The sequence below is a fragment of the Centruroides vittatus genome, unplaced genomic scaffold (genome assembly GCF_030686945.1).
Source record: "Centruroides vittatus isolate TY-2023 unplaced genomic scaffold, ASM3068694v2 contig_300, whole genome shotgun sequence".
In the NCBI taxonomy this organism is placed as follows: domain Eukaryota; kingdom Metazoa; phylum Arthropoda; class Arachnida; order Scorpiones; family Buthidae; genus Centruroides; species Centruroides vittatus.
Window position 1 is genome coordinate 965,139 of NW_027121917.1, and position 27,978 is coordinate 993,116.

The 27,978-nt window shown below is 29.9% G+C and overlaps 1 protein-coding gene across 1 annotated transcript in view; it reads right to left on the bottom strand.

Annotated features, from left to right (window-relative positions):
• The window catches only part of LOC136972674 (metabotropic glutamate receptor 6-like), a 134,956-nt gene that overhangs the window by 11,314 nt on the left and 95,664 nt on the right, over nt 1–27,978 (bottom strand). Inside the window, exons 5-6 of the mRNA XM_067267276.1 lie at nt 22,780–23,316; nt 21,449–22,693 (exon numbers count right to left, since the gene is read on the bottom strand). Of these exons, the coding sequence (XP_067123377.1) occupies nt 21,449–22,693; nt 22,780–23,316 (1,782 nt within the window). The remainder of the gene's footprint in view (nt 1–21,448; nt 22,694–22,779; nt 23,317–27,978) is intronic.

Genomic DNA, 27,978 nt, shown 5'->3' on the forward strand with positions numbered 1-27,978 from the left:
TTGATCGAACTAATTAACATTGTGATGCTTTAAGACTGCGAATCCATAGTGCATTTTTAAAATTAAGTACGATTTTTTTCAACGAAATATAACAATATTCACGAATTAGAAGTAACAATAAACATCTTTGTCCGTTTTCAATACCTCGGGAACACAAGAAAGATAAAAATATGAAGAAATTTATTGTTATTTCTAATTTGTGAATATTATTATATTTTATTATTTTCTAGAAATTATATTTATTAAATAATTTAAAACATTTCATTTTTATTTTAGCTGTAAAGCTTGGAGAAGTTTTTAATTTGACAGAATAAAAAGATGAAAAAAGTTTTATATTATAATCTTTAAGACTGTAATTTTAAAATTTTTTCTATTCCTTAAGAGTTTGATGTTTATTGTTATTTTTTTAATTATTATATACTTATTTATGCTGTTTTATGATAATTGCAACTTGCTATCAAAGTTGATTTTTATAGGCTACTTATAAATTCTGTTCGTTTAATTACAATTAATTTATAAGTTCATTCTGCTTTCATTACAACTGCTTTCTTCTTCTCAGTTTGTGTGTCGTTGTTTAAATACTACGTTAGCATTTCAGTAATATTATTTCTTTATAATAAGTGCCGATTAAAAGTTTTTCCACGCTTGCTTTATAATTATGGAGAATAAGAACGGAAACGATACGGGAGTACAATGGACGGGAACGAAAACGGAAAAAACACAATAAAAATTAATTATGCAGTCTATTAATTATGTGTGCAGGTTTTGAGCCATTTTTGAATTCTTCCCTCCTCTTTCAGTGCAAACCCCACTTCTTCAATTACATGTACAGGTACGGTACCCCTTGACTTTGAAGATGACTTATAAAAATTAAGGAAATATTTTCTAACTAATAGTTTATTCACATGTGGCTAGTATGTAGACTTAAAAGAACAAATTCGTATGTCACTAATATCTTGAAAAAATTCCACGCAAAAAATCGATTTCCTCCCTCATTGTGTTCAATGATGTAGCCTACTTTTCGAGACTCCCATCCCCTTTAAACTATACAGTTAATTAATTAACAGTTCCTAAAGTTTTATGTGGTAAATAATAACGAGAACGATACAGATACAAAACTAAAAATATTGTTTCGTGCCTAACACTCTTTCAGCGCATAGGATACGCGATGGCATGTCATGCACGTGACGTTTTAAAAATCCAGTCACAAATTTTCATTATTTGGCGTTTTCATTACATATTTGGCGTTTTCTCGGCAAATCGCCTATTTCTGCGCAGATTGGTGAGTGGTATTTCACTTTTTATTTATTGACTATTTTGAAAGCTCTTGTGTTCGAAAGTAATTTTTCGATCTCATTCAATTCAACAAAAATATGTAATAATATTATGCTATGAGTGATTTACAGCAACAATATATGACTTTTAAAAAAGAGAATCACCAGGATATATGGTTAGAGATAAGTGGAAGTTAATGAAAATGACTATATCAAACGAATATCTGCAGAGCTGGTTTTAGTTGTTTTACTTAATACCTTGTATTACACAATATGCTTTCATCGATGTTATTAATGATAAAATTGATGTAGGTTTTCACATTGATATTTGACATCAATTCTAAAACCTCAATATCGTACAACACTAATGGCGCGCCTAGAAGGGAAAGTTGAGCGGTCCAGCAGAACCCTTTTAGGCATCTTTTACTCAATCTGAAAGAACACCCAATATGGATCATCAAGCGTAGGAAAGAAAACTGCGTGCACAGATAGGCTACTACAATTTGATCAATCTAGCTTTGCGAAGCCTTTGTAGAAACTCTTGTATTTGGATTGGCAATGTCATCTCGTCTCCTTTCCTCGTAACGTTTTCGATGTGTTTCCCTACGACTTCTTTCATCTATTTAAATTAAAATCGTATTAGCCCACAAATTACTTTTATGGACTCATTGGAAATTGAAACGTCGAGAAATGCAAAACATAGATGTTTTTTCTATATTTATCATAACGTATGACTGTTAGTGTATGGGGGCACGATTTTGTTCGCTCACTTTGAAGCGTTGTTTAACTCCCGTGCGTTGTCGAAAATTTCTAATATTTTGCAGGGAGGTTTGGGCATTAAAGAGATTGATGCTGTTAAATCTTCATGTGTGAAGATCTAGGGAGTGCGGAGATAGAAAGGGCTCGTGTGTCATATCTCGAGTAAATTAGGACCTGCTGAAGATTTCATACGTTATTTCTGCCTTAATTTTATAAAATTCAAAATTTTATAATCTACTTTCAAAATTAAGCTTTTACCAATTTATAATAATTAATAATATAAAAAGTTCATAAAATAACATATCATAATAGATGGCGCCACACAGAATTGTGAATTCTTTTGCCAGGAAAGTTACGCAACTTGTTGCTGAATTTTTTCTTTTCTTCTTAACTCGAGCTTTATTACATTCAGTTATTTGGGAAGGAAAGGAAAAGAAGAAGAAAGATCAAAGGCAATTTCGGATAAAAATAGAACTTATCTGGGGAAAAGATTGCTATTATGCATGAATAAATCACTAAACTTTATCCAAATATTTAGATAGTGAAAGCCAGTTTGATATTATTTCAGCTAACACTTAATATAATATTTGCATTTATTTTAGTAAAATGATACTTTAATCGCATATAAATTAATTAGAAATGACTATGTAGAAACACGTTAGCATTTCTAAAATAAATACATGTACAGGGCGTCCCAAAAAGATGTACTCACTCTTTGATAGACGATTAATAATATGTTTTTTAAATTTAGTAATAGGTTTTAAATTAATGTATTTATTTATTTGTTTGTTGATTTAACTTCTTAGGACTGTGTGTTTGTCAAGACACGTCTATTTACAAAAAAATATTTATATATTTGACAATCAAAGAGTGAGTACATCTTTTTTTGGGACATCCTATATTTGTGAATTCCTTCTCTAAGTTTGTGTTATTTTTTAATGTTTATTATAAAATAAATAATATTTTCATTGAATATTGTATTATCTATTCTAATTATATATTTATGTTTAAATTTAGCTAAAATATAGTTCTGAATTTAATACCAAAAAAAAACATTTATAACAAAAAGACAACGTCTATATTAGAAATAACGTAATATGATCGTTAGTATTTTACGGAAACAGTATTTAAAAATTTTATGTTATCTAAAAGATCAAAAATATTTAGACTAGCCTTGACACATATTGCCAAATAAGAACGAAACTGATTTTTCTTAACAAAATCATTATTTTTATAGAATGTGATACTGTCAGATGTTCATAACAGATCCAAAAACATTACTTTAAAGTTTCATTGCTCTTTGAAAAATTAGTTTAAATGATTTGCATTTGTAAGCATAAATCGAAAACCAATGTGAAAAGTAAATATCTTAATTAATATCAACCGATTTAGATTTAAGAAAAGGAGCTTATGACTTAGCACTTAAATATCCAACTACTATAAATGTTGCAGAAATGTCTAGTTTTAAAACCTACGCAATTTCAGTAATTCTGGATAAATTAAAACAGCTACAAGTTTAAATATTTTAAAGCTAATTCATGACTAATCTGTTCAAATGTATACGAAATTATAAGTTTAGTTAATAATACTTTTTACGTTACCAGTTACTGTAGCTACTGGTGAGTTTCAGAAAACTTAAAATAATTATAAATTATCTGAAATCTTATGCTTTTGCTATTTGAGATTTATGCTTTGTTAAAAGCATGTAAAAGTAAATTATAAAAGATTTTTAAAATTAGAGCAATATTTTGAAATTAATTATGTTACTTATATGTAAATTTGTCTTTTGACTGAATTATCAATAAAATATTTTTTGTTTTTTTTCACTCAAGTATAAAAATATTATACGTATTTTAGGTATTCTTGAAACCGTGTTTTCTTATATGTTGAGCATCAAACACAAGACCGTGTTATTTATTAAACACTTGGCACTTTTCCACTTCTATTAGTTGAGACGAGATTTTATTTCACTCGTTTCGGGCATTTCGCCCCTCTTCAGTCAACTAATAAAACAATATACAACATTTCAAGTAATATAACACACACTAACAGATACCACAAAAATTAATTTAAAACGTACCGTTAGTTCCTCGAACTCAAGGGTGCGCGTGCATAGCACAATTTGGACCTCAAAGTTACAGCAACAAATGTAAATGTTCTACGTACGGCTAATTAAATTGTAAAATTTCTTTTAAAATATATAAACATACAGGCTTATTTTATACATATTGGTATATTAAACATATTCGGTATCTTACTTTTTTAAAATCGAACGCAATAGATCTTTAATCTTCTTTTTACTAACTTTTTTCTTTTCTTCATTGGTGTTTTATCTTGACATAAAGCAATAAACGTTTGGACCTGGTGTTAACTAAAAAACTCACTTTTCGTCTAGTACTGGCTCATTATTACGCAGTTGTTTGTTGACCATTTGCATATTCTGCTGGTTATGACGATCTGAATTTACATAATTAACTGTATAGCCAAAAGTAGCCAAGTTAGGCTGGATCTGTTGCTTATTTTTTATATGATTATAATATTCTTAACCAATTCTTGTTTATATTTATGCTTAAATTTTTATTTATAGAATTACTGGACTTTATGATGGCCACGCTCTCTTTAAATTTTCTATTATAAGCGTATTTTTCTTTATATAAAATTTTTGTACCATCTTGATCTATATTACAATTATTAAGTAGGCAATGATCATGAAAAACAGAGTTTACTCGATTGTATCTTAAGTCGGCGACATGTTCCTTTAATCTGATATTTAACTTACGTTTCGTTTCTCCAATATAAATACTATTATTCTTACAAGTACACGGAATTTCGTAAACGACATTCTTTGTTTCTTTCGCTTCTGTTCTAGTTTGCTGTATACTCTTTTTATTTTTTAGCCGGGATTTAAGTTTCTCATATTTAGGTGCGAGTTTTATGTCTACCTTTCTTAATTCTTTATTAATTTCTTCATATAATCCTTTTACATATGGAAAACTAATATATCTTATTCCTGAGCCTTGTTTTTCTATTCTTTGTTTGTCGTTTCTATTTGTTTTATCATTTATTTCTTTTTCCCATTTTGTAATTATATAGTTTGGGTATCCATTTAATACAAATTTATTTTTTAATTCTTTTATATATTTAGACATATTACTTAACTTACTGGTTCTATTTTTAATTTTTTCATATTCCATTGCAAAGACGTTATATTTGATATATAAAGGTATATTAGAGTTATATTTGATAGTCGTACTGATAGTGCAAGGCTTTTTAAAAGGTTCAAATTCGATACTATTTCTATTCCTTGTAATCCTAACGTCCAAGTAGTTAATGCTATTATTAATACTGTCTTCTTCTTCTGTTTTAAACTGAATTCGTTTATTTAAATTATTTATAAGGACTTCTATCTGGTTGATTGTAATTTCAGAAGTATTGTACATAATCAGAATATCGTCAACATATCGCTTGTAAAATTTTATACCTTGAATTTTATTAATTATTTCATCTATATCAATCATTACTAATTCAGCAAGTTTAGGTCCTATAACTGATCCCATACTAATACCTTCATTTTGGGTGTAATAATTACCTTCTATTTCAAAGTAATTACTCATGTACGAAAACTCTATTAGTTGGGTGATCTCTGGTGTTATGTTAAGTTTTTTTAATTTTTCTTCAATTATGTCCCATGTTATGGAGGGATACATTTCAATTATGTCTAAACTAGCCATTTTAAAAGTGCTTTCTATCTTCATATCTTTTAGATCTGTTAAAAGCTCATCAGTATTAGATATGGCAAAATTAGAATTTTGGTAAGACTTAAGTTCTTGCTTTAGAAATTTTTCAAGGTTATATAACGTTGAATATTTGAAGTCCACTATGGGTCGAACCTGTTCGCCATCTTTGTGAGTCTTAAGTTGAATATTAATTTTTGGTGTGCGATCATTCTGATCGTTTAGGATAAATTCTTTTTCAGCTTTTGTTAATTTATTCATTTTATGTAATCTTGTGACTCTACTTTTTAGCTCTTTATATATAATATCTTTTGGGTCTATCGGGAGTTGCCTAAACTGTTTACCTTCGACTAATTCACATTTCTTATTTTTTACCCAATCAGCATATACAATAATAACTTGTTTCGATTTATCTGCTTTAATTATCTCTAGTCCATTATCAACCAGGAATGTTTGTACTTTGCTAATGTTATTTTTATATTTATAATAATTTTTGTCTTTTATAACAGTTTTGCTTTTTTCTTTTGTTATGTATTTCTTAATTTTGCTACTAAGACTTGATTTAATAAGTTGCGATTCTGGCTCAGGAAGGTTGTTACATACTCGATCTAAGTCTGGTATAATATCAAGAACTTCCCATCTATTGGGGCCACTAAAGTCCAGGCCTGCACGAATTGTTTCAAGGATGTCCTCAGGAATTTTAACCTGTGATTTGTTTTTTACTAGAGATTCTTTCCATGCGCTAATCTCCATGTTGGGCGGATACTGAAATCGTTTTACTAATTTCTCATGTTTATTGGCTTCGTAATCGCTTAAATTTATAATCGGGTCGATTCTTTTGTTTGAGTATTTCGAATTTTTGTCGTTTGATTTTTTAAAATTGCGCTTTAATCTTCTAAGCTTTATATATTTATACTTTATGGCCGATCTTAGTATTTTCAAATTAAAATAGTTCCTATCCCTTGTCGGGATTGCTTTAGCGATGGACTTAGGAAGGGAAAGTGTTTTAAGTGTTCTCTTTTCCCTTAGATGTGTTTTTAAGTAGTTTATATCGATAATTATTTTATTAAAACCACATCTAAGGGAAAAGAGAACACTTAAAACACTTTCCCTTCCTAAGTCCATCGCTAAAGCAATCCCGACAAGGGATAGGAACTATTTTAATTTGAAAATACTAAGATCGGCCATAAAGTATAAATATATAAAGCTTAGAGAGATTAAAGCGCAATTTTAAAAAATCAAACGACAAAAATTCGAAATACTCAAACAAAAGAATCGACCCGATTATAAATTTAAGCGATTACGAAGCCAATAAACATGAGAAATTAGTAAAACGATTTCAGTATCCGCCCAACATGGAGATTAGCGCATGGAAAGAATCTCTAGTAAAAAACAAATCACAGGTTAAAATTCCTGAGGACATCCTTGAAACAATTCGTGCAGGCCTGGACTTTAGTGGCCCCAATAGATGGGAAGTTCTTGATATTATACCAGACTTAGATCGAGTATGTAACAACCTTCCTGAGCCAGAATCGCAACTTATTAAATCAAGTCTTAGTAGCAAAATTAAGAAATACATAACAAAAGAAAAAAGCAAAACTGTTATAAAAGACAAAAATTATTATAAATATAAAAATAACATTAGCAAAGTACAAACATTCCTGGTTGATAATGGACTAGAGATAATTAAAGCAGATAAATCGAAACAAGTTATTATTGTATATGCTGATTGGGTAAAAAATAAGAAATGTGAATTAGTCGAAGGTAAACAGTTTAGGCAACTCCCGATAGACCCAAAAGATATTATATATAAAGAGCTAAAAAGTAGAGTCACAAGATTACATAAAATGAATAAATTAACAAAAGCTGAAAAAGAATTTATCCTAAACGATCAGAATGATCGCACACCAAAAATTAATATTCAACTTAAGACTCACAAAGATGGCGAACAGGTTCGACCCATAGTGGACTTCAAATATTCAACGTTATATAATCTTGAAAAATTTCTAAAGCAAGAACTTAAGTCTTACCAAAATTCTAATTTTGCCATATCTAATACTGATGAGCTTTTAACAGATCTAAAAGATATGAAGATAGAAAGCACTTTTAAAATGGCTAGTTTAGACATAATTGAAATGTATCCCTCCATAACATGGGACATAATTGAAGAAAAATTAAAAAAACTTAACATAACACCAGAGATCACCCAACTAATAGAGTTTTCGTACATGAGTAATTACTTTGAAATAGAAGGTAATTATTACACCCAAAATGAAGGTATTAGTATGGGATCAGTTATAGGACCTAAACTTGCTGAATTAGTAATGATTGATATAGATGAAATAATTAATAAAATTCAAGGTATAAAATTTTACAAGCGATATGTTGACGATATTCTGATTATGTACAATACTTCTGAAATTACAATCAACCAGATAGAAGTCCTTATAAATAATTTAAATAAACGAATTCAGTTTAAAACAGAAGAAGAAGACAGTATTAATAATAGCATTAACTACTTGGACGTTAGGATTACAAGGAATAGAAATAGTATCGAATTTGAACCTTTTAAAAAGCCTTGCACTATCAGTACGACTATCAAATATAACTCTAATATACCTTTATATATCAAATATAACGTCTTTGCAATGGAATATGAAAAAATTAAAAATAGAACCAGTAAGTTAAGTAATATGTCTAAATATATAAAAGAATTAAAAAATAAATTTGTATTAAATGGATACCCAAACTATATAATTACAAAATGGGAAAAAGAAATAAATGATAAAACAAATAGAAACGACAAACAAAGAATAGAAAAACAAGGCTCAGGAATAAGATATATTAGTTTTCCATATGTAAAAGGATTATATGAAGAAATTAATAAAGAATTAAGAAAGGTAGACATAAAACTCGCACCTAAATATGAGAAACTTAAATCCCGGCTAAAAAATAAAAAGAGTATACAGCAAACTAGAACAGAAGCGAAAGAAACAAAGAATGTCGTTTACGAAATTCCGTGTACTTGTAAGAATAATAGTATTTATATTGGAGAAACGAAACGTAAGTTAAATATCAGATTAAAGGAACATGTCGCCGACTTAAGATACAATCGAGTAAACTCTGTTTTTCATGATCATTGCCTACTTAATAATTGTAATATAGATCAAGATGGTACAAAAATTTTATATAAAGAAAAATACGCTTATAATAGAAAATTTAAAGAGAGCGTGGCCATCATAAAGTCCAGTAATTCTATAAATAAAAATTTAAGCATAAATATAAACAAGAATTGGTTAAGAATATTATAATCATATAAAAAATAAGCAACAGATCCAGCCTAACTTGGCTACTTTTGGCTATACAGTTAATTATGTAAATTCAGATCGTCATAACCAGCAGAATATGCAAATGGTCAACAAACAACTGCGTAATAATGAGCCAGTACTAGACGAAAAGTGAGTTTTTTAGTTAACACCAGGTCCAAACGTTTATTGCTTTATGTCAAGATAAAACAACAATGAAGAAAAGAAAAAAGTTAGTAAAAAGAAGATTAAAGATCTATTGCGTTCGATTTTAAAAAAAGTAAGATACCGAATATGTTTAATATACCGATATGTATAAAATAAGCCTGTATGTTTATATATTTTAAAAGAAATTTTACAATTTAATTAGCCGTACGTAGAACATTTACATTTGTTGCTGTAACTTTGAGGTCCAAATTGTGCTATGCACGCGCACCCTTGAGTTCGAGGAACTAACGGTACGTTTTAAATTAATTTTTGTGGTATCTGTTAGTGTGTGTTATATTACTTGAAATGTTGTATATTGTTTTATTAGTTGACTGAAGAGGGGCGAAATGCCCGAAACGAGTGAAATAAAATCTCGTCTCAACTAATAGAAGTGGAAAAGTGCCAAGTGTTTAATAAATAACACGGTCTTGTGTTTGATGCTCATTATACGTATTATTTTATTGGGCATTAAAAACCTGCTATCAAAACTTTCTAAAATGGTTAGGCCTATAGTGCTATGATTTACCACAGTTACCTGAAAATTTAGTCAACTATAAAAAGTATAAATACATATTTAATTTTGCATTGTAAATATAAGACGTTCTTTTTTGCTTCAGGTGAGTAAATATCTAGGTACGGTCTGGAAATAGACCTATTCTATGTATATATGGAATATACTAATACAAAATATTTATGGCTCAGGTTTATAAAACCATTTTGCTACTCCAATTTGCTACTTTTTACAAAACATTAAGACCTGTACTCACTCTTCAATTCTAAACTACAATATCTCCAATTAGAATAAATTTTCAAAAATAATAGAATAATACTATGATTACAAATGATATGATGTCTTATATTTGATGTCAAATTTCCTAATACAGTGAAACCTATGTAAAACGAAAACCTGCCTAAGCGGAAATCTTTGGTATGATGCAATTCCGATTTACACAGATTTTATTGTTATTTCTTTTAAAAAGGTAAATGTTAAAAACAAAAAATATTTATTTATTTTAATATTGCATAAACGAGATAAATAATAGAATCTTATTATAAAATGTAAGATCTGACAACCTGTAATGCTAATTGGAGATACTATAGATTACCACCTATGGAATTTCGGGATATATCTGAACTCAGGAGACCGAGACGAGTTCAACGATACCCTACTTTTGGACCGGAGACGAAAAATAATAAAGTTATCATACTTTTTTCCAGCGATCGCGCGATGATAGGGAGTCGCGTCGCTCTCTCCGCTAAGTCGACCTCGTTATCGCGATCGGCAGTCGCGTCGCTTGCCGTTAAAATTGCTTTTAGTAGACGTTTCCCCTTTTTTTACTTTGTTCAGGAACTACCGTGAATCAATAACTAGTGACGTTTAGCACATGGCGGCCTGCCGGCGGCTACCCTCCGAGAGGTCAGTCGGGAGCACGAACAGTGGGAACGGCCGCCATGTTTGCTGCCATAAGTAACATTAACCGCGCGATGATCGGAAGTCGCGTCGCTGTCTCCGCTCTCGTATCGCGTGTTTAACCCTACTGGAGATGACCGTAGTCCAACGTCATGGTTTGCAGACTTTACCGCAAGATGGCAGTACTAGCAATTATGGAGCCGTCTTCATGAGAGCATTAAAAAAGTATGATAACTTTTTTATTTTTCGTCTCCGGTCCAAAAATAGGGTACCGTTGAACTCGTCTCGGTCCCGTGAGTTCAAATATATAATCAAAGTCCTGAAATTCCATATGTGGTAATCTATAATACACCCTGCTAATTAATCGTTGGGAGAAAATCGACAATAAACCATTCTTTAAATGTTAAATTTAGTTCCTTACAATCCAAATATTGCCTTCATTCTCAAGATAATATTTCCTTTCTGTTTCTGTGATTAATTTCCTCCATCACTTTTCATAATTCTTGAAATATTTTTCGAGTCCGACATTCGTGTAAATTCCTATTTAAATTACTCGTATAAAGCATCTCCCTAGTCATAATTATAAAGGAATAATAAATGGGCTGACCTTTAGACTAATTTCAGCCCTTATTGTTTAATTTTTATCTCTGATTTATGAACGTAATCAATCACAGCATATAAGTTAAATATCGTTTTATGATTTATATGAAAACAATACGCACAATGCCTTTTTGTAAAGCACTAAATTATATTTTCTTTCTTATATACAGTCGACTCCGCATAAGTCGTCACCCGGATAACTCGACACCATCGGTTAAGTAGTCACTTTTCTGTGGTCCCGGCCGACTTACATAGGCATTAATGTTAAAAAAAACTCCGGTTTACTCGACACAGTTTAATTCTTCACTTACTGGATAAGTCGACATACTTTTGCTGTCCCACACTCTGATAAATCGTCACCCCCTCCTGAAAAAATGAGTTCGCACCACACGTGCGGAGCGAATTCATTTTTTCAGGAGGGGGAGTAGGTTTATTCATTAATAATTGATTAATATATATATATATATATATATATATATATATATATACATATACATATTAATAAAAACGCCTTAACATTTTATGTATTTTTATGTATAAAATAGTAACAGATAAACAAAAAGAAAATATACAATCTACATCAACGTCACACCAGAATCCACTTTTGCATTTTCTCACGCTAGAGGCATTAAGAACCCTTAGACGTTACTTGCCAACAATTGACAATTGCGAAGATGATTCAAGGCGTTCGTGATGGTTGAAAAAGAAAGTCGAAACAGTTAAGTGCTCAAAACAAACAACACTAAACGAATTTTTCAGTTTTTCATCTACAGAGTAATTGTAAATGGAGGATACAATGTATTGTAAGCCTATACTACTGTATTTTCCTAATTGTAGATTTGTGGTTTTTTTCCCAACTTCGCTTTAGTCGTCACATCGGATAACTCGACACATTTCCACTTCTCCTTGGGGTGTCGACTTATGCGCACTTCGCTATTAATCAATAACTTCAAGTTTTTTAATTAAAATATAAATGCAGTCAAACCTCCAATAACGGTCATCTCAAACGGAGTAGCCATGTGGAGTTTTTCGGGTTTTCTTCACGTATCTAGCAATTAAATAGGGGCCAGTTTTTTAGAATTCTTCCAAAAGTCACTGTTATGTTTATTATCTCGTAGTTACATTTAAGGTGAGCGCTCAGGTACGTACCATTTCCATGATGCATCAGCGACGATCGCCACCTGGCGGACTCACTAATAATTTACATTTCAACATCTCCAATACAATACACATTACAGGCACCCCAACAATTTACAGATCGCCGAGTTATAGCTGTGTTGCCTTATTGCATCAACCTAATTCCTAAATCCGATCGACATTTTAGGCTTGTTCGTTTGGTCGAGATAGTGTAGACTTTTTCATTAAATTGACATCACGTTTTAAATTTATTCATTGTAAAACTGAAGAGAGATATCAAATTAACTTAAAAACGTATACTTTCTGAACAAAAGGCATACATAATAAAAGCACAAATGTATTTATAACATAAAAAAATTAATTGTGTTTTTTCTGAAATTTTCGATGTTTTAAAATTTAGTCTGTAATAAATTCCTAACTCAGATGATTCGGCTGAACGAAGATTTCATTTAATTTTATTGTCGGCATTAGTATTGAAAACACCATAAAAAGTAACGAACCTTGAGAAAATGGCCGGTAACTATCTATTGAATAGAAAGAAATGTGCCTTCTAACTTACTCTTTAAATTTCTAATGAATGGTTTTTATGCAATGTTTCACTTTTCATTTTAGATGCTTGTTTGAACAGAAACTTTTACAACAAATTAAAGGAAATTGAAAAAGTTTACATAAACTTCATTCTTTGTTTTTATTTTATTTTTAATTGTATAATGAATCGATTTTGCAAACATCAGTTTGTTATGCTTTTATACAAATTGTTTTGATTTGCAACAAATTGAATTTGTAAAAAGTTATTTTTCCTTGTAGATTAAATAATATAAGTAGATTAATCGTTGCATAATTAAAGTCTAAAATGTTTATCGCGCTCTGTGGAAAGGATTATTGGGCAAATCGTAACCAAATTTGGTATATATACGGTTTTGAGTATACGGTTTCGATTTTTGGAAAAAGTTTTAATTCAAAATTCAGTCGCTAGAGTAAGTTTTACGCTGCATTCTTGGTGTGCAAATTATTTTGGTTTTCTAACATATTTCAGGTATAAAAAGAGTTTCAAAGCATTTAATTAAAACTTTATAAATTTGATGCAGTCGTCAATTTCACAATCCACATTTGTAATCAAATGTGTAATTGGCCCACTAGTGACCGAGTGGATAAAATCTCTAAACACTGGTACTTGTTCGCAGATTCGTAATTAACCAACGGATTGGCCGCATGGAGTCTTTCGGGTTTTCTTTGCCTGTCTAATTAGAGACCAGTTTGCCATAGAAAATCTTCCCAAGAGACACCTCTTTTTGGCAGATTGATATGTAATAGTAATAAAATTATTGCACTTTGTTTTCCTTCCCTAAATTCGTTAGAAAAATGTACGCAATATGCACATTAAGGCAATATCGTAGTCAAATTTCGTTCTAGCGACTTAATTTTTCAGTAAAATTTTCCCAGAAAAATGACTCAAGACAGTATTATACCAAATTTCGTTAAGCTTGTCCACTTGTCCTATTTACAGAGAGTTGTGAACATCCACCTGGATGTTCAGAATTCTCTGTACATCTCTCAGGTACTCTTTAATTATTTCCATCTTGTATAATTAACTTTTATTATCTATAATTGTCTGTTTATGACCTAAAATTACAATAGAAATGAAAGTTCATGAAATTTTTCGTTTTGATTTAAATTGTTAAATGAATCTATGATTTGGATAAGGAATATAATTCATTATTATAGTGTTTGCTCACAGTAATTTGTATCCTGAAATAATTTACAGCATACTATGATTTGTAAGATATAACATTTTATAACAGATTTATAAATCTATATGACATTTATCTTCCTTTTAATAATTTATTTTTTAAATTTAAACAAAACAAATATAAACTCAATATATGTGCTTTTAAATTAACAAATTTCATTAGAGAATATTTACAGTAACTAATTCTTTGTTGTTCACCACTATATCAAGGGTGAAGAACTCAACTTAAATAGGATGAAACGGAAAATTAAGATTTGGAGACAAATAAGTAAAATCGATCACATCACAGATTTCCATCTCAGAGCGTGACAAACTGTATTCAAAGAACGATTTAGAACCTGGTCAGAGAAATGAAGTTCATGTGTCACGTCCACGATGACCATCAATGTCCCGTATCGTCTAGCAAATATCCTTTCACAGTCTCACATTGGTAAAGCATTCAACATGGTTTAGCTTTTAGTATGATGGTGTCCACTGGCTTTTTGTCTATGTTCAAAATCAAGATTTTCCCAAATAATTCGCCCTACTATAGCTTATGATGTTTTCAGCCTTTGGGACAAGCTTCTTTATGTAATGGAATTCTCCTCGAAGACACTGGTGAGGATTTGTTGGATTTTCTCTAACGAACAGGACAGCATTTTCGCTGTTTCTTAGATCACAAGCTTTAGGACGTAGTCTGTTGCACTTTTGAATAATGCTGCCCGCACTTGATTTACTTACACGAAGACTGAAAACTTTTTTACTAACACGGGAAGGCTATTTGGCATCGAAAGTCTACACATTTACTCTACAATATGATATTATTTTTGTTGGTATAATTATCAACAACAAAATAGCCAAAAGAATAAAGCCAAATTGTTAAATATTTCAATTTCAACAAAATTGCCAATGGAATATTCCAGAACGTTGGTTGATTCTAACGTTCATATATAATTTGTTTCATATTTGTACATTTACGTACTATTTTCATAACAAATCTCCAGTATTAACTGACTCAACCCTCTGCATCTTTGTATTAGCCTATGACCTATGTGTACGACTTTCTGGGAAATACTATAATATAGTGTTTCCAGAAAGTCTTACACATAATGTAAGTCTAACATGGTGTCAGCCTTATATCTCTCCTCCCGATATATATAAACATTAAAAATTTTAATTATAGTAATAGAACTAAACACACGCATTTTTCATGTTATTTTGATCATTTAACCTGATATTGTCAAATTATATTAGAGAATGAAAAAATAAACAATGTCTATTGTATTAACATTACTTACGTACGATAAAATCTGAAATAGAGAACGCATTTACTGTAGTACCCTGTTCAGGGATTTATTAAATTCAACAGCCAGATGTTGAATTTAATAAAACCTGATGACATTCATATTCAAAAACAGCGAACAACCGTTGGCTGTTTTTGAATATGAATCATTGTCAAAATAAAAGAATGTCATTAGAAAATTTTTTGGTAAATGTGATTTCCAATATTTCTCTGCAATATCTTATTATTTTAAATAAATTTTTTAATAAAAGTGACAAAATAAATTGGTTTTATGGGATACCGTACGTCTCAGTTCGTGAGCGATTTGTCACGGGCGGAATGCCTCCTGGAGAGTATTCTATGAGGAAACTAGTTCCTATTTAGGTGTTAGAAACGTGAAGTAAACTCGGAAAACTCCTCTAGTCAACGTGTTGGTCAGATGCGAACCCGCGACCAATTACCAGTGTTTGATGGTTCTGTTCACTCCTCCATTGGTAGACTGCCGAGAAAGGAGAATTTCGGAATCGTGTATTTTTTTATGAATGAATGAAGCATAATTTTCGTAATGTGCTGTTAATTTATGCATTCAATTATAATAAAAGTATTTAACTAAATAATACTTACTTGATTAGTTGTTTCAGTAAAAATTTCTAATTTTAATTATAATTAAATTTAAAAATTTGATCGTAAATAGACCCAAATTAAATATTTTTATAAAACAACTAATATACTAATATGGAACCAACCACATTTGTTAATATGAAATAGAAACTACAATCATTAGAATGAATATTGACTCTAATTGCACAAGTCAATCCGTATAAACTTAACTTCATAAACAGCATAAACTTCAAATATTCCCATGCAACGTTACATTTTTGCTCCCTATGCTAAAGTATTTTGTAAGATTCGTTTTATCTTCTAAAAATTATTTTTAAGTATATATTTATGCACAAATAAGCTCAAAGATAAGTGAAGATATACTATGTCTTAAAATAGTTTCCGCGATGATTAAGGACTTTTCGTAATTCGTCCGTAAAAATGCTATAAAACTGCTCAGATTTGTATATATGACTAACTTTTAAATGAGTTAAAAGTTAAAATGCTTCACTGTACTCATAAGCTTCAAATAATTCATTGGTAACTCATATGATCGTAAACATTTTAATAAGATCAACTTTTTGAATCATAAGACGTGTAAACGAATTTTCTGACTTGCTTATATGTAACTGAACTATGAAGGCTAATATAAACTATTAATAATTATTAATTATTAATATCTGTTTAATTCAATTCATTTAATTAGCATTTTAGAAATTTTTGAATTTTATTAATGTACAATAGTTACAAATTGTACAAATTAATGAAAATGACCTTTTAAAATTGTTCTTTACTTCACAACTGGATGCATAGGTAGATAATGAACATCTTTAACGCCATTCTTTATTCAGGAATAAAGATTGATGTTAAAGATCCTCGATGTCTACCTATGCACACAATTGTGAAGTAAAGAATAATTAAAAGAAAACAAGGTTTCGGAATATGACAACTTTTAAATTTTATAAAATTATGTTCTTTTCACCATTTTAACACAAAAAATTCCGCAACAATATTTATATTTTACGGTCTTTATCTCTTTTTAAGGAAAGGGTTGTAGAAAATAAGAATAATTTATCAATAAATAGTGTAAACTTTTTTTCAAATTCATAAAACACGTTTAGTAAAATGAGACAAAATTCAAAACTAGGAGACAGTTTGTAGGTGTTAAGAGAAAATATTACAAAAACTAAGACGTTGAGAGACGTTGAGAAAAGACAGATTTCGTTATTATCGCAAAAAATTTCTACTAATGCATCTAATGATTTCGAGATTAGGACTCATTATGAAATAAATTGAAATCGGATTTTAAAATTTTAATGAAAATATTTCGCAGTTAGGGTACGTCACGAGAACGCACACTAAGAAGGGATTTTTCGAAATTCCTCCCCACGGGGAGAGGGACAGGATTAAGTCTTAACACTTCCATCAACAATGGAAGTGTTAAGTAACAATGGAAGTGTGAAGCAACAATGGAAGTATGAAGTAATAATGAAAGTGTCAACAATGGAAGTGTTAACAATGGAAGTGTTACGTAACAATGGAAATGTTAAGAGCCCAAACGGTTAAGAGTAGAAAGTTGAAATTTGGTACATAGTTATGGTACGTCACTAACGCACACTAAGAAGGGATTTTTCGGAATTTCTCCCCACGGGGAGAGGGACAGGATTAAGGCTTAACACTTCCATCAACAATGGAAGTGTTAAGTATCAATAGAAGTGTTAAGTAACAATGGAAAACAAGAGAAGGCGACGTGCAAGATTTACGGGCGCTGGAGGAAAAAAAAAGTAATATGTTAGAACATATTCAATTTTCAAATTTAAACAGATTAGTTCGGTTTTTCTCGACTTTTCTTCTTTAGAACATTCGATGAAAATCGAACGATATAATCAGAACACGTCGTGAAAATCGAACAATATTACAATATTCGATTTTCAAATTCGACCTTTTATTAAAAATATTTAGTTTGTTGATGAAATTACTCTTTTTCTGCTGTGACTATAACGTAATAATCTTAATCTTCGCTATCATTACTTTTGCCCGAGCAATGCCGGGCCTATCTGTTAGTTAAATGATAAAAATTAAAAAGCAGTAAATATTGACTTTGAATACTGTTTTTAAATTTTAACCGTTTTAAATGATAATGTTAATTTAGAATACTATTTAGTTTTGGGCCTTTTTGCTATTGCAAATGCGTAATACATATTTAATAATGTAAGTTTTGTCCTTATAAAAAACTGAAAAACTTTATTAAATTTTTATTATTTTAAGTATAGTAATACATTTATATTTAACACATAATGATATTAATATTGAGATATTAATATCATTATGTACAGTGTAATATCAAGTTAGCGTGCAAGTGAGATTAAACGCAGAGCTGAAAATAATCGTTCAACACTGACTTGGGTAGGAGGCAGTGACATGGGCTGCATTTTGTATTATTAAAAAAAGTCAAAAATAACTGTATTAATGGCTTTTAAAATTTTTAAATTTTACTTTCAACGTCAAAGCAACGTAAGGAGTCGGGAGTCTATAAGTTTTTCCGATTCCTCGACTCTCGACTGCCGACACCCACTCTCCATCCCTGCATTTTTGGACTCAGGGGAATTTGAAACGTCGAAAAATGAAAAGAACGATTTTGTTCACCTACTTTGAAGCTTAGTAACTCCTGTGCTTTTTGTCGAAATTTTCAGAAATTTTGCAGGGAAGTTTGTGTATTGAGGGAATTGATGCTATTAAATTTTAGTTGTTAAAGGTCGATGGATGAGGAGATAAAAGAGAATCGTGTGTCGCATCTCGAGTAAAATCGGACTTAATGACTATTTTACTCGTTATTAGCATTTAAACTTTTATTATAAATTCCATCTCTACTCTGAAAATTAAGCTTTTTGTCCATTTTATAATAATTAAGAATATAAAAAGCTATTTTTAATGAAATATCTTAACAGAAAGCGCCACAAAATGTTGCCGGGAAAGTTAGGCAAATCGTTGCTGGATTTTTTTGTTTTGAAATCAGAACTAAAATACTGTACATTATGTGCTAATCAATGTCACAACATTACACACTTCTTACTAGTGTATTTATGAGAGACGGTATTGCAGTGAAAATAAATTTTACATCGTTAGCAAACTCGATATATAGAGTATCACTCAAAAGCCCTATAAAAGTTTTTTTTTTCTTTAACTTTCTTTCGCTATTATGTATCGTATCGTAAGTCCTATAAACGAATAGCAAACGTATGGAATCGTATGTTGCTTTCACACCATTTTTATATCTTACAACAATATTTTGATTTCATCGAATGTTATCCGTTTTTTTTTTTTTTTTTTTTTTTTTTGTCTTCTGTGATCACGGTTATCCACGCACTATTGGAATGTAGCTCTGCCAAAGCGAAAACATAGTCCTTTTTCGGATATACTGTACTATGGTAGCCTATTCGATTTGGCACTCGGAACTCGTTACGTTACCTTTCCAACTCAATTTATCACAACACAAAAGAAAATAAACATTTCGAAACTTCGATTAGTAACAGCACATACAGATATAAATATTGCCGAACCTACGTATCGTATGTAAGCACTTTTGTAACGTAGAAAACGAAAATCATTTTCTGATTTGCTGAAATTGGAAGTAAAGATACCTTATGGACTAGTTCCAGGAAGTTACCTCCTTGTTCTTCCATTTAACCGCTAATAAGGATGTAAAAAAACGCTGTTGATCATTTCCTTATATATTTACAATATCGTTCTTAATTTGGGAAAGTTGTCTCTTTTAATAGGAAAACATCTTTCTCATATTTGGCAAATGGTCGTCTATTTACCCACATATTTCTTTTATTTTAAACAACGTTCTCTTCATATTTTGCAATACTGGGATTAATTTTTTTTTCAATCTTTTTCCATCTTTCGAAACATGTCGCTTAGTTTTGAAACATTTGTCTCATTTTACAAAACTTGTTTTCTGAATTAAAAATCCAGCAACGAGTTGTTTAACTTTCCCGGAAACATTTGGTAGAGCCATTAGTTATGATATTTTATTACAAAGAACTTTTTATAATTTTAATTATTAAAAAATGGCAAAAAAATCCCTTAATTTTGAGGGTAAGGATGGCACTTATAAAAAATTGTAAATGCTAATAACGAGTCATTTAGTTCAAACCCACTGAAGTTATGGGGAGATAAAGGAGTGGGGAGACATCACCCCTTACATCTCCTTACCCTTTGACCTTTAATCATCAAAATTTAATGGCATCGATCCTCCTAATAAGCAAACCTCTCTCTGCAAAATTTAATAAAATTTCAACAAAAAGCACGGGAGTTATTAACCTTTAAGGAGAGTAAACAAAATCATGCCACATATGCACACACATCTATACACATACATACGCACTCACATTCTCATACTAACATCTATACATACAGAAAAAAAAAACCCAATTTTTGCATTGCTAGACGTTTCAAGATTCCCATGAGTCCAAAAATGTAAAAATCTTGGGGGAACTTTTCTGACCGATCGCCATACTTTTCCTCTGTTATATATTATATAACAGCTGGAAAAGTAAAAAGTAAATGCTATTTCTTAATAAGCTGTTCTTATTTTCTGCAATACTTCGCTTAAATAGAGATAAATACTAAGTAAAAAAGTGTTTTGAAAGACAGTAAAACAGCGTCATGCACAGGTTAATAACTATAGTTATACATAGCATATAGGTTAATAACGAATAATTACTAATTTCAAAATAACGCAAAAAACACTTAGAAAAGAGTATAACTTATTTACTTTCAATCGTTTTAAAATAACGTTTTAAATTATTATATTTAAAATATATATATATGTAAAATTAAAGCGAAAAAGTAGAAAAACTTTATTATATTAAGCGACGTTATTACTAAGAAAAAATATAATTTCTTACAAGACTATACATTTACACGAGTCCTTATCCTTCCAGTCCCTTCACACGCTTTTTAAAGGCAATAACAAGTCTACGACGGAACTGACCTTTTCGTCCCGGCAATTTTTAATGTGACGTTATTACTAAAATCGCTTAATAAAATTCATAACAATTTCAATAACTAAAAATAAATGGTTCATGATATAAAATTAACGTTTAACGTTATTAACCAATCATTTAAATTATATAATTTTAACTGTAGAATTTTTTATAATCCATTATAAGTCTTTTTAGAGCAATATTACCCATTTATATTAGTCATAAAAATGAACAATTTTCAATTACGTTCTTAACTTATTTTCTTAACTTTTACTATTGATAAGTAGATTTAAATGCATTCATTAATATATGGTGAAAAGAAATTCTATAAACTATTCGTAAAAATGTACTTTTAGTATTCAATTCGAATTTTGTGAGCATTATAGAAATAAATTAAAGATAACTGTTTATATACTAACCGTCAACTTGAGAAGAAACTTCAGCACCTATTATCGAATTCACGCATTTTCGCTTTTGTTTCATCATGCTCATTCGAACATTCCTTTCTGGATGCCATATTATGATATAGACTTTCGGGGTGAAGAGACACACTAATGTCACTGTTGCACTTAAACTTATCGTCAAACACATAGAGGTAATGTTAACTTCTACATTTGAAGAAGTTGTAAAATATATAGGAACGAATGCCAGCCATATAATGCATGTTGTGTACATGGTAAGGCCTATATATTTCGATTCGTTGAATGCTTCTGGTATTTTTCGTGTTAAAATAGCGTAAATGGTGCAGATAATAATCAGAAATATTGGATAAGCGAAAGCTACCATGTATGTTGCATTCATGGATGCAGCGCAAACTAGAAGATTTTCTTCTCGTGAAGGATATGAATGAATGGCACGAGGTGGTGTAAATACTAACCAAACTGATGTGATTGATATTTGAATACTAACCAAAGCCCCACAAATGACCAACTGAGATTGAGGAGATATGAATGCTGGTTTGCTGACAGTTTTATTTCCAGCATTAAAAATACGTGAAATGCGATTAGTTTTAGTTAATATGGCACTGTATACGATTGCGAAGCACAAGCCGATGCCTGTTTTCTGAACACCGCATATAATATCTGATGGTTTCTGCACCAAAATAAAGGTCATAATGTAGCACATGAATATGCCACAGAGTAAGACGTAACTGAGTTCTCTTCCAGAAGCTCTAACGATTGGAGTGTCATTATGTTTCAGAAATACCGTAGTGAAAAATCCTGTTAGTATAATTCCTAGAGTAGAGAATGTCATAGCACCCAAAGCCCATGAACATCCAGGTGTCATATGAGATTCCGGTATCTGCAAGCATGACGCTTGTTCTACATCCGGTAAAAATCCTGGAGGGCAATCTGCACAAAGTGTTTCTGTTTTTAAGAATTGATAACGAGAACAGTTGAAGCAATGCCAGCAACAACTTTCTCCTTCCAAGAACTTCTTAGCTTGACCTTTACTGCAGGGTAAACTACAGACTGAAATAGGTAGAACTGGATTATCCATTCTAAATCTGATTTGAGAGAGATTCAACTCAAGTTCTCCCTCTTTATATTCCCCTACTTGAATCCATTTGTAATTTCCAGGAGATATTTGTTTGAAATGAATTATGTTGTAACGGGCAGGACCATCTCCAGACGGAGAGAAGCGAAACTCGTCTCCACTCATACCTATAATTAAAAAATTTTAAATTACGGTTTGAATATATATACAGTGATGTGATTATTTCATTATTAATAACTAAAATTAATGTTACCTGTAAAAGATACTGTTTTTAAATATTCTAATAAAATTGTTCCATTAACAGGCTTCATTCTTTGACATAATCCAGATTTCCCCTGACATAAATCTTGATGCATTCTTTCCAATGCATAAGCGAAAGTTAATACCGCATCACTAACAAATTGAAGTTGACCTTCTGGTTCGTAACCATTTTCAAAATTCATTTGCTCTTTTCCTGTACAGAAACGAGTATAATTTCCATTGAATGGAGTATCTGTGCTATTTGGCCATCGGCAATTAAAATAATGCTCCCAATATTCTATAAACCAAGGATTTCTTCGATTATTATAGACGGTTCTACTAAGAAAATATTCATCAAAGCCTTTTACAGGATGTGCTCTTGGCTGTACAGAAAGAGTACCTTCCACTTGATCTTCGTTACCTTCGAATACCAGAGCCCTTGCACTCCATCCATCACTGCCTATCCAAGAAAAAATTCCTGTTGCATTGTTCCTGCGAATAGCTCTCATTACTCCAGCAACTTCTTGATCAGAACCGAAAATTATTACACCTGGAAATAAATTATTATTTTAATATAAAAATGTTTACAATAAACAAAAAATATATAAAAGATAGATTATAATATATTAATTCCATCGAAAGAAGAAAACCAAAATAGGAAACAGAAAATACGCTTTTACTTAGAACTTGTTTCATTCTTCAAAAACAATATTTTGTCTTACTTTCTTATTAACAAAATTATAATCGTAATAATTACGTCAATAAATATTTAGTATATAAAATTATTCATTATAAAAATGAATTAAAATAATAAAACAACAAAAATATCTTAAATGAAATTAAGAATAAAAAACGAATTTAAAAATTATGTTGTAGAGTACAAGATAATTTTCAAATACAGTATATTTTTGTATTTAAAAAATTATAAAAGATGTGATAAAAAAATAGTAAATTATAATGACAAAAATTAATAATAAAAAATAAAAACCAAATTTTTATGACATAATATCCGATTTCCCAAACATATACAGTATATTATAAATAAAATATTGGTTTCATAATTATAGCTCGATATTTCACTTCTCATTTATAGTTTAAATAAAAAATAAACTCTTTCATAACTTAAATTACACTTTTATTAATCTTAGAATAAGTATTTGAGGTTATGTTTTTCAGACAATAGTTTCAATATTCGTATCGACAAAGAAATACTGTATTTCATTTACTAATCATTTACTACAGCCTGCAAATGGCCGAGTAGATAAAACCACTTTCTATGGGTTCGCCAACTGGCCGCGTGGAATTTTTCGGGTTTCTCACTTCTCTAATTTAAATGGGGGCCAGTTTCCCATAGAAGTCCTTCCAGGTAAGGAAGAGATTCTTGCTCTTGGCAGATCGACCATTGTTGTATTGCCTTGTCATCAATCCAATCCACACCAATTATTTACAATAATATTGATGAAGGTGTAAATTAGAGATACTTAAGTTATGAAATCTTTTAATCATTTTGTATTATCTTTTATATTTTTTACTTTTTATTCGTGCTTTAAAATAGAAACAGAAGTAGCCTTTAAAGCACAATTTCTATTACAAATAGAATATTTGTTTCTTGTGTTTATGAAAGAAACGAAAGTTACATTATAAAATTTAGAGTTTATTCGGAATACAACAAAAGCCCATAGCTAAAAATAAAAATTTTTGTAATATAATGATTCCCCTTTTCTTTCTTAAAATTTTCTTATTACTCTTAGAATACAGTATCATTCTACGTGTATAGAATTGAATTTTAAGCTACCTTTCTCTCAAATTTATATATTGTATTGTGATTTAAGCGTTTCTATTGTACTGTACGTTGATACTAGTTTATCATGCTACTTAAAGAATATGTTAATAAGATATCGCATTACTAAAAACTGAAAACAAAGTTATTTATAATAAATAATTTTAAAATATTCATTAGATTTAAACAAATAACTGTTAAAAGTTTTTGAAAAGTTAATTTAATCCAATTTTCATCTCTGAAAGTTGACAGCCCATGATCGTGTTGCATATAAAAACAATATTGAAAATTGACGCGTAATTTTGCTTATGATGTTATAAACACTATTGTTATAAAAATGAAATCATTTATTATTCAAACATTTAAACAATAATTTGTTTAAAAGTTACGCTGTTATATAATTCACTATTTTAGATAATTTTAGTGCCTTATTGTAATGTAATAGAAACGTTTTATTCGCAATAAAATGTCTTTCTATAAAAAAATCATTTATTTATTTGATAACCTTAATCGATCTGATAAATATAAATAATTAAAATTATACTTTACGTTGATTTTACAGTACATTATGTTTCAGGTATGAATACTTTGAATTTTTATAAAAATTCATTTCGAAACACTAACTATATTCAGAAAGATATATTTAAATGTGTTTTTAATTCAATTATTCACAGAGTTTTATATGCTGAGCTTTCTAACAAAGAACCGCCGTTCTTTGTTCTACGTTCGAGCGTTCGAATGAACATTAATAGTAATAAATAGCGTCTGATTCTGACATGTGGATAATGTGGAGATGTATTTCAACACACCAACATCGCATTGAACTTGATATTATTAGCATATATTCATAATAATACTTTTTCCAAGTTCAATACATTTGTTGAAGCCAGTGTGGTGGAGTCGATAAAGAAAAAGTTCGATTCCGGAAAATTTGAAATGTGCTACATCGACTCCGACCTTTCCCCCTTTTTTAAGTGTCAAACTGAAAGTCTTTTATAAGAAAGGTAGCAATGGGTAACCAAATATATTTATTTAAAATTTCTCTATTTAAAACTGTACTAAAATTTATGGCGAAAATCGTAAAATGGATATAACGAATTTACCTTAGAAAAACTTTCGATTAGGCTACATAAAGAAACGCACTTTATCTCAACAACCAAAAGAATTCCACTTTTATTAATTAATGCCCGAATAGATTCCAATTTCTCTTAAATGACCTCCGGAAGGCACATTTCTCGATTGGCAGATCGCCTCGTGTTGCGTGCTAGTATCTAAAATCATTCAATCAATACTCTCACAAATTCAAAAATCATTTGCTTTTTGAGTGGCGCATGCGCTACTTACTACGAGATACTCAAAAAATAATAATGAAATATAAAGGTTAATATACTTTTTACAAATGCAAAGTCAGTCAAATATTGCGCGATGTTTCGTAATTTTTGGTTTGGTAATAACGAAAGCATACCTAACTCTGTATGTTATATCAAGGATACAGCTCTCTAGGCATTGTGAATATAGGCTATTTGTTTAAATTAATAAAAGCTATTTTCTGAAAGTAGAGAGCAAGTCCTGTGCGATAGCCATAAAATTTTGGTTGGAAATGGCTTTTATAGGAGAATATCTGACGATATTTAAATTTGTTGAAGTATCAAGTTTCTAATAAGTTCTGTAAATACTAATTCATATGCCTTTACGTCCTCATTTTATACAGTTTATTATATAAATGTCTACTAGGACATATCGTATTAATGGGACCTTTTGTACTGGTGTTCGGTTTCTGCAACCGAGGAAAACTTATTTGGAGAAAACAAACAATGTTTATTGTTCACCTGGTATTTCATCTGTACACACTTTATTTCTGTTTCGGACCTTCAGGTCTCTCTTCAGCAGGTTTACACAAACACGGTGTTAGAAACAAAATTTATAAAAAATTTACAACAATACAATATATTAAGAGTACCCAATCTATATATTATTGTCGGGTAATCTTAATATATTGTATTGTTGTAAATTTTTATAAATTTTGTTTTTAGCACCGTGTTTTTGTAAACCTGCTGAAGAGAGACCTGAAAGTTCGAAACACAAATAAAGTGTATAGGTGAAATACCAGGTGAACAATAAACATTGTTTGTTTTCTCCAAATAAGTTTTCCTCGGTTGCAGAAACCGAACACCAGTACTATAGGTCCTATTAATACGATCTGTTCTAGTAGACATATAATAATTCTGTAAATACTAATTAGAAAGTATTTTTCATACTTCACATTTTAGCAATAGTATAATTCAAGGTAGGAGTCGAAATAGTTTTATCGATTACGACTTCGATTTTACACTGGTTGAAGTTATTATTTACAGTTTATTTAGAATAAAGTTTGTAGATAAGTGAATGTAATTTAAGACGAATAAAAAGACGTACATAAAAATACAGTAGTAAATTATTGAAAATATGGACCAAAACTTTAAATCTTCGGGAATAAATCCGGGGAATTTCGGTCTCTCTCATCCCATATTCTCTCTATATTTTCTCAAATGAATCTCAGAGATAGCATAAACGAGAATACTTCAAGTATTGCCAGGATAATTCTGATTACAAACTGTGAACATAACCTCCCTGATTATACCGTAAATAGTAGAGAAAGAATATAATTTAAAACTGGATCAAAGTTGTTATCAAGTATAAAAGAAATTGAAGATTATAAGATTTTTAATCATAACTAATTGAATTAAAAATTTTTATTCAATTGTTTTTAAATACCAATTCAATTAAAAAATACTTCTTTAAAGGTTTAAATAATATTTATACTGGGTTGTTTTTTATTCTCGTTGTAATTGTTATAAGTAAGCATAACATTGCTTGAGAGAACCAACCATAGAGGAATACAGATAAGATGGATATAAAACTAGACACTACTTCATTCTTTAATTCACAAAATAATCCAAATCAATATTTTAAAAATTTATATATTTTCTTATTAAAATTATATATGTATATCACAATTTAAAATATAATATTGTAAATTTGTATTTTTGCATACATATACTTTGTAAAAATATATGAATATTATGTTTTATTTTTAATTTCCATACTAAGAATATAAATATTTATGTCTTCGAGATCATTTTCAGTTTTCAAATATCTAAAATCTTAATATTCAGTACTTTCATAAGCCCAAATAACAACAACTAAACATCTATAAACAAGAAATAATGCTCATTATATCGAATAAACTGACGGAAAGAAAAATAAATACAAGTTAAGGAATGTTAGGACTATATTGATTTCAATTTATGATGTAAATGTATTTATTCTCTTCCATAGAAAAATTATTATTATTTATTTCAATTTTATTCTTGCTATGAAAATCATATTGTCGTGAAAATTATTGTAAAATTAATTAATAAATAAATAAAGATTTAAACGTTTAAAGATGAA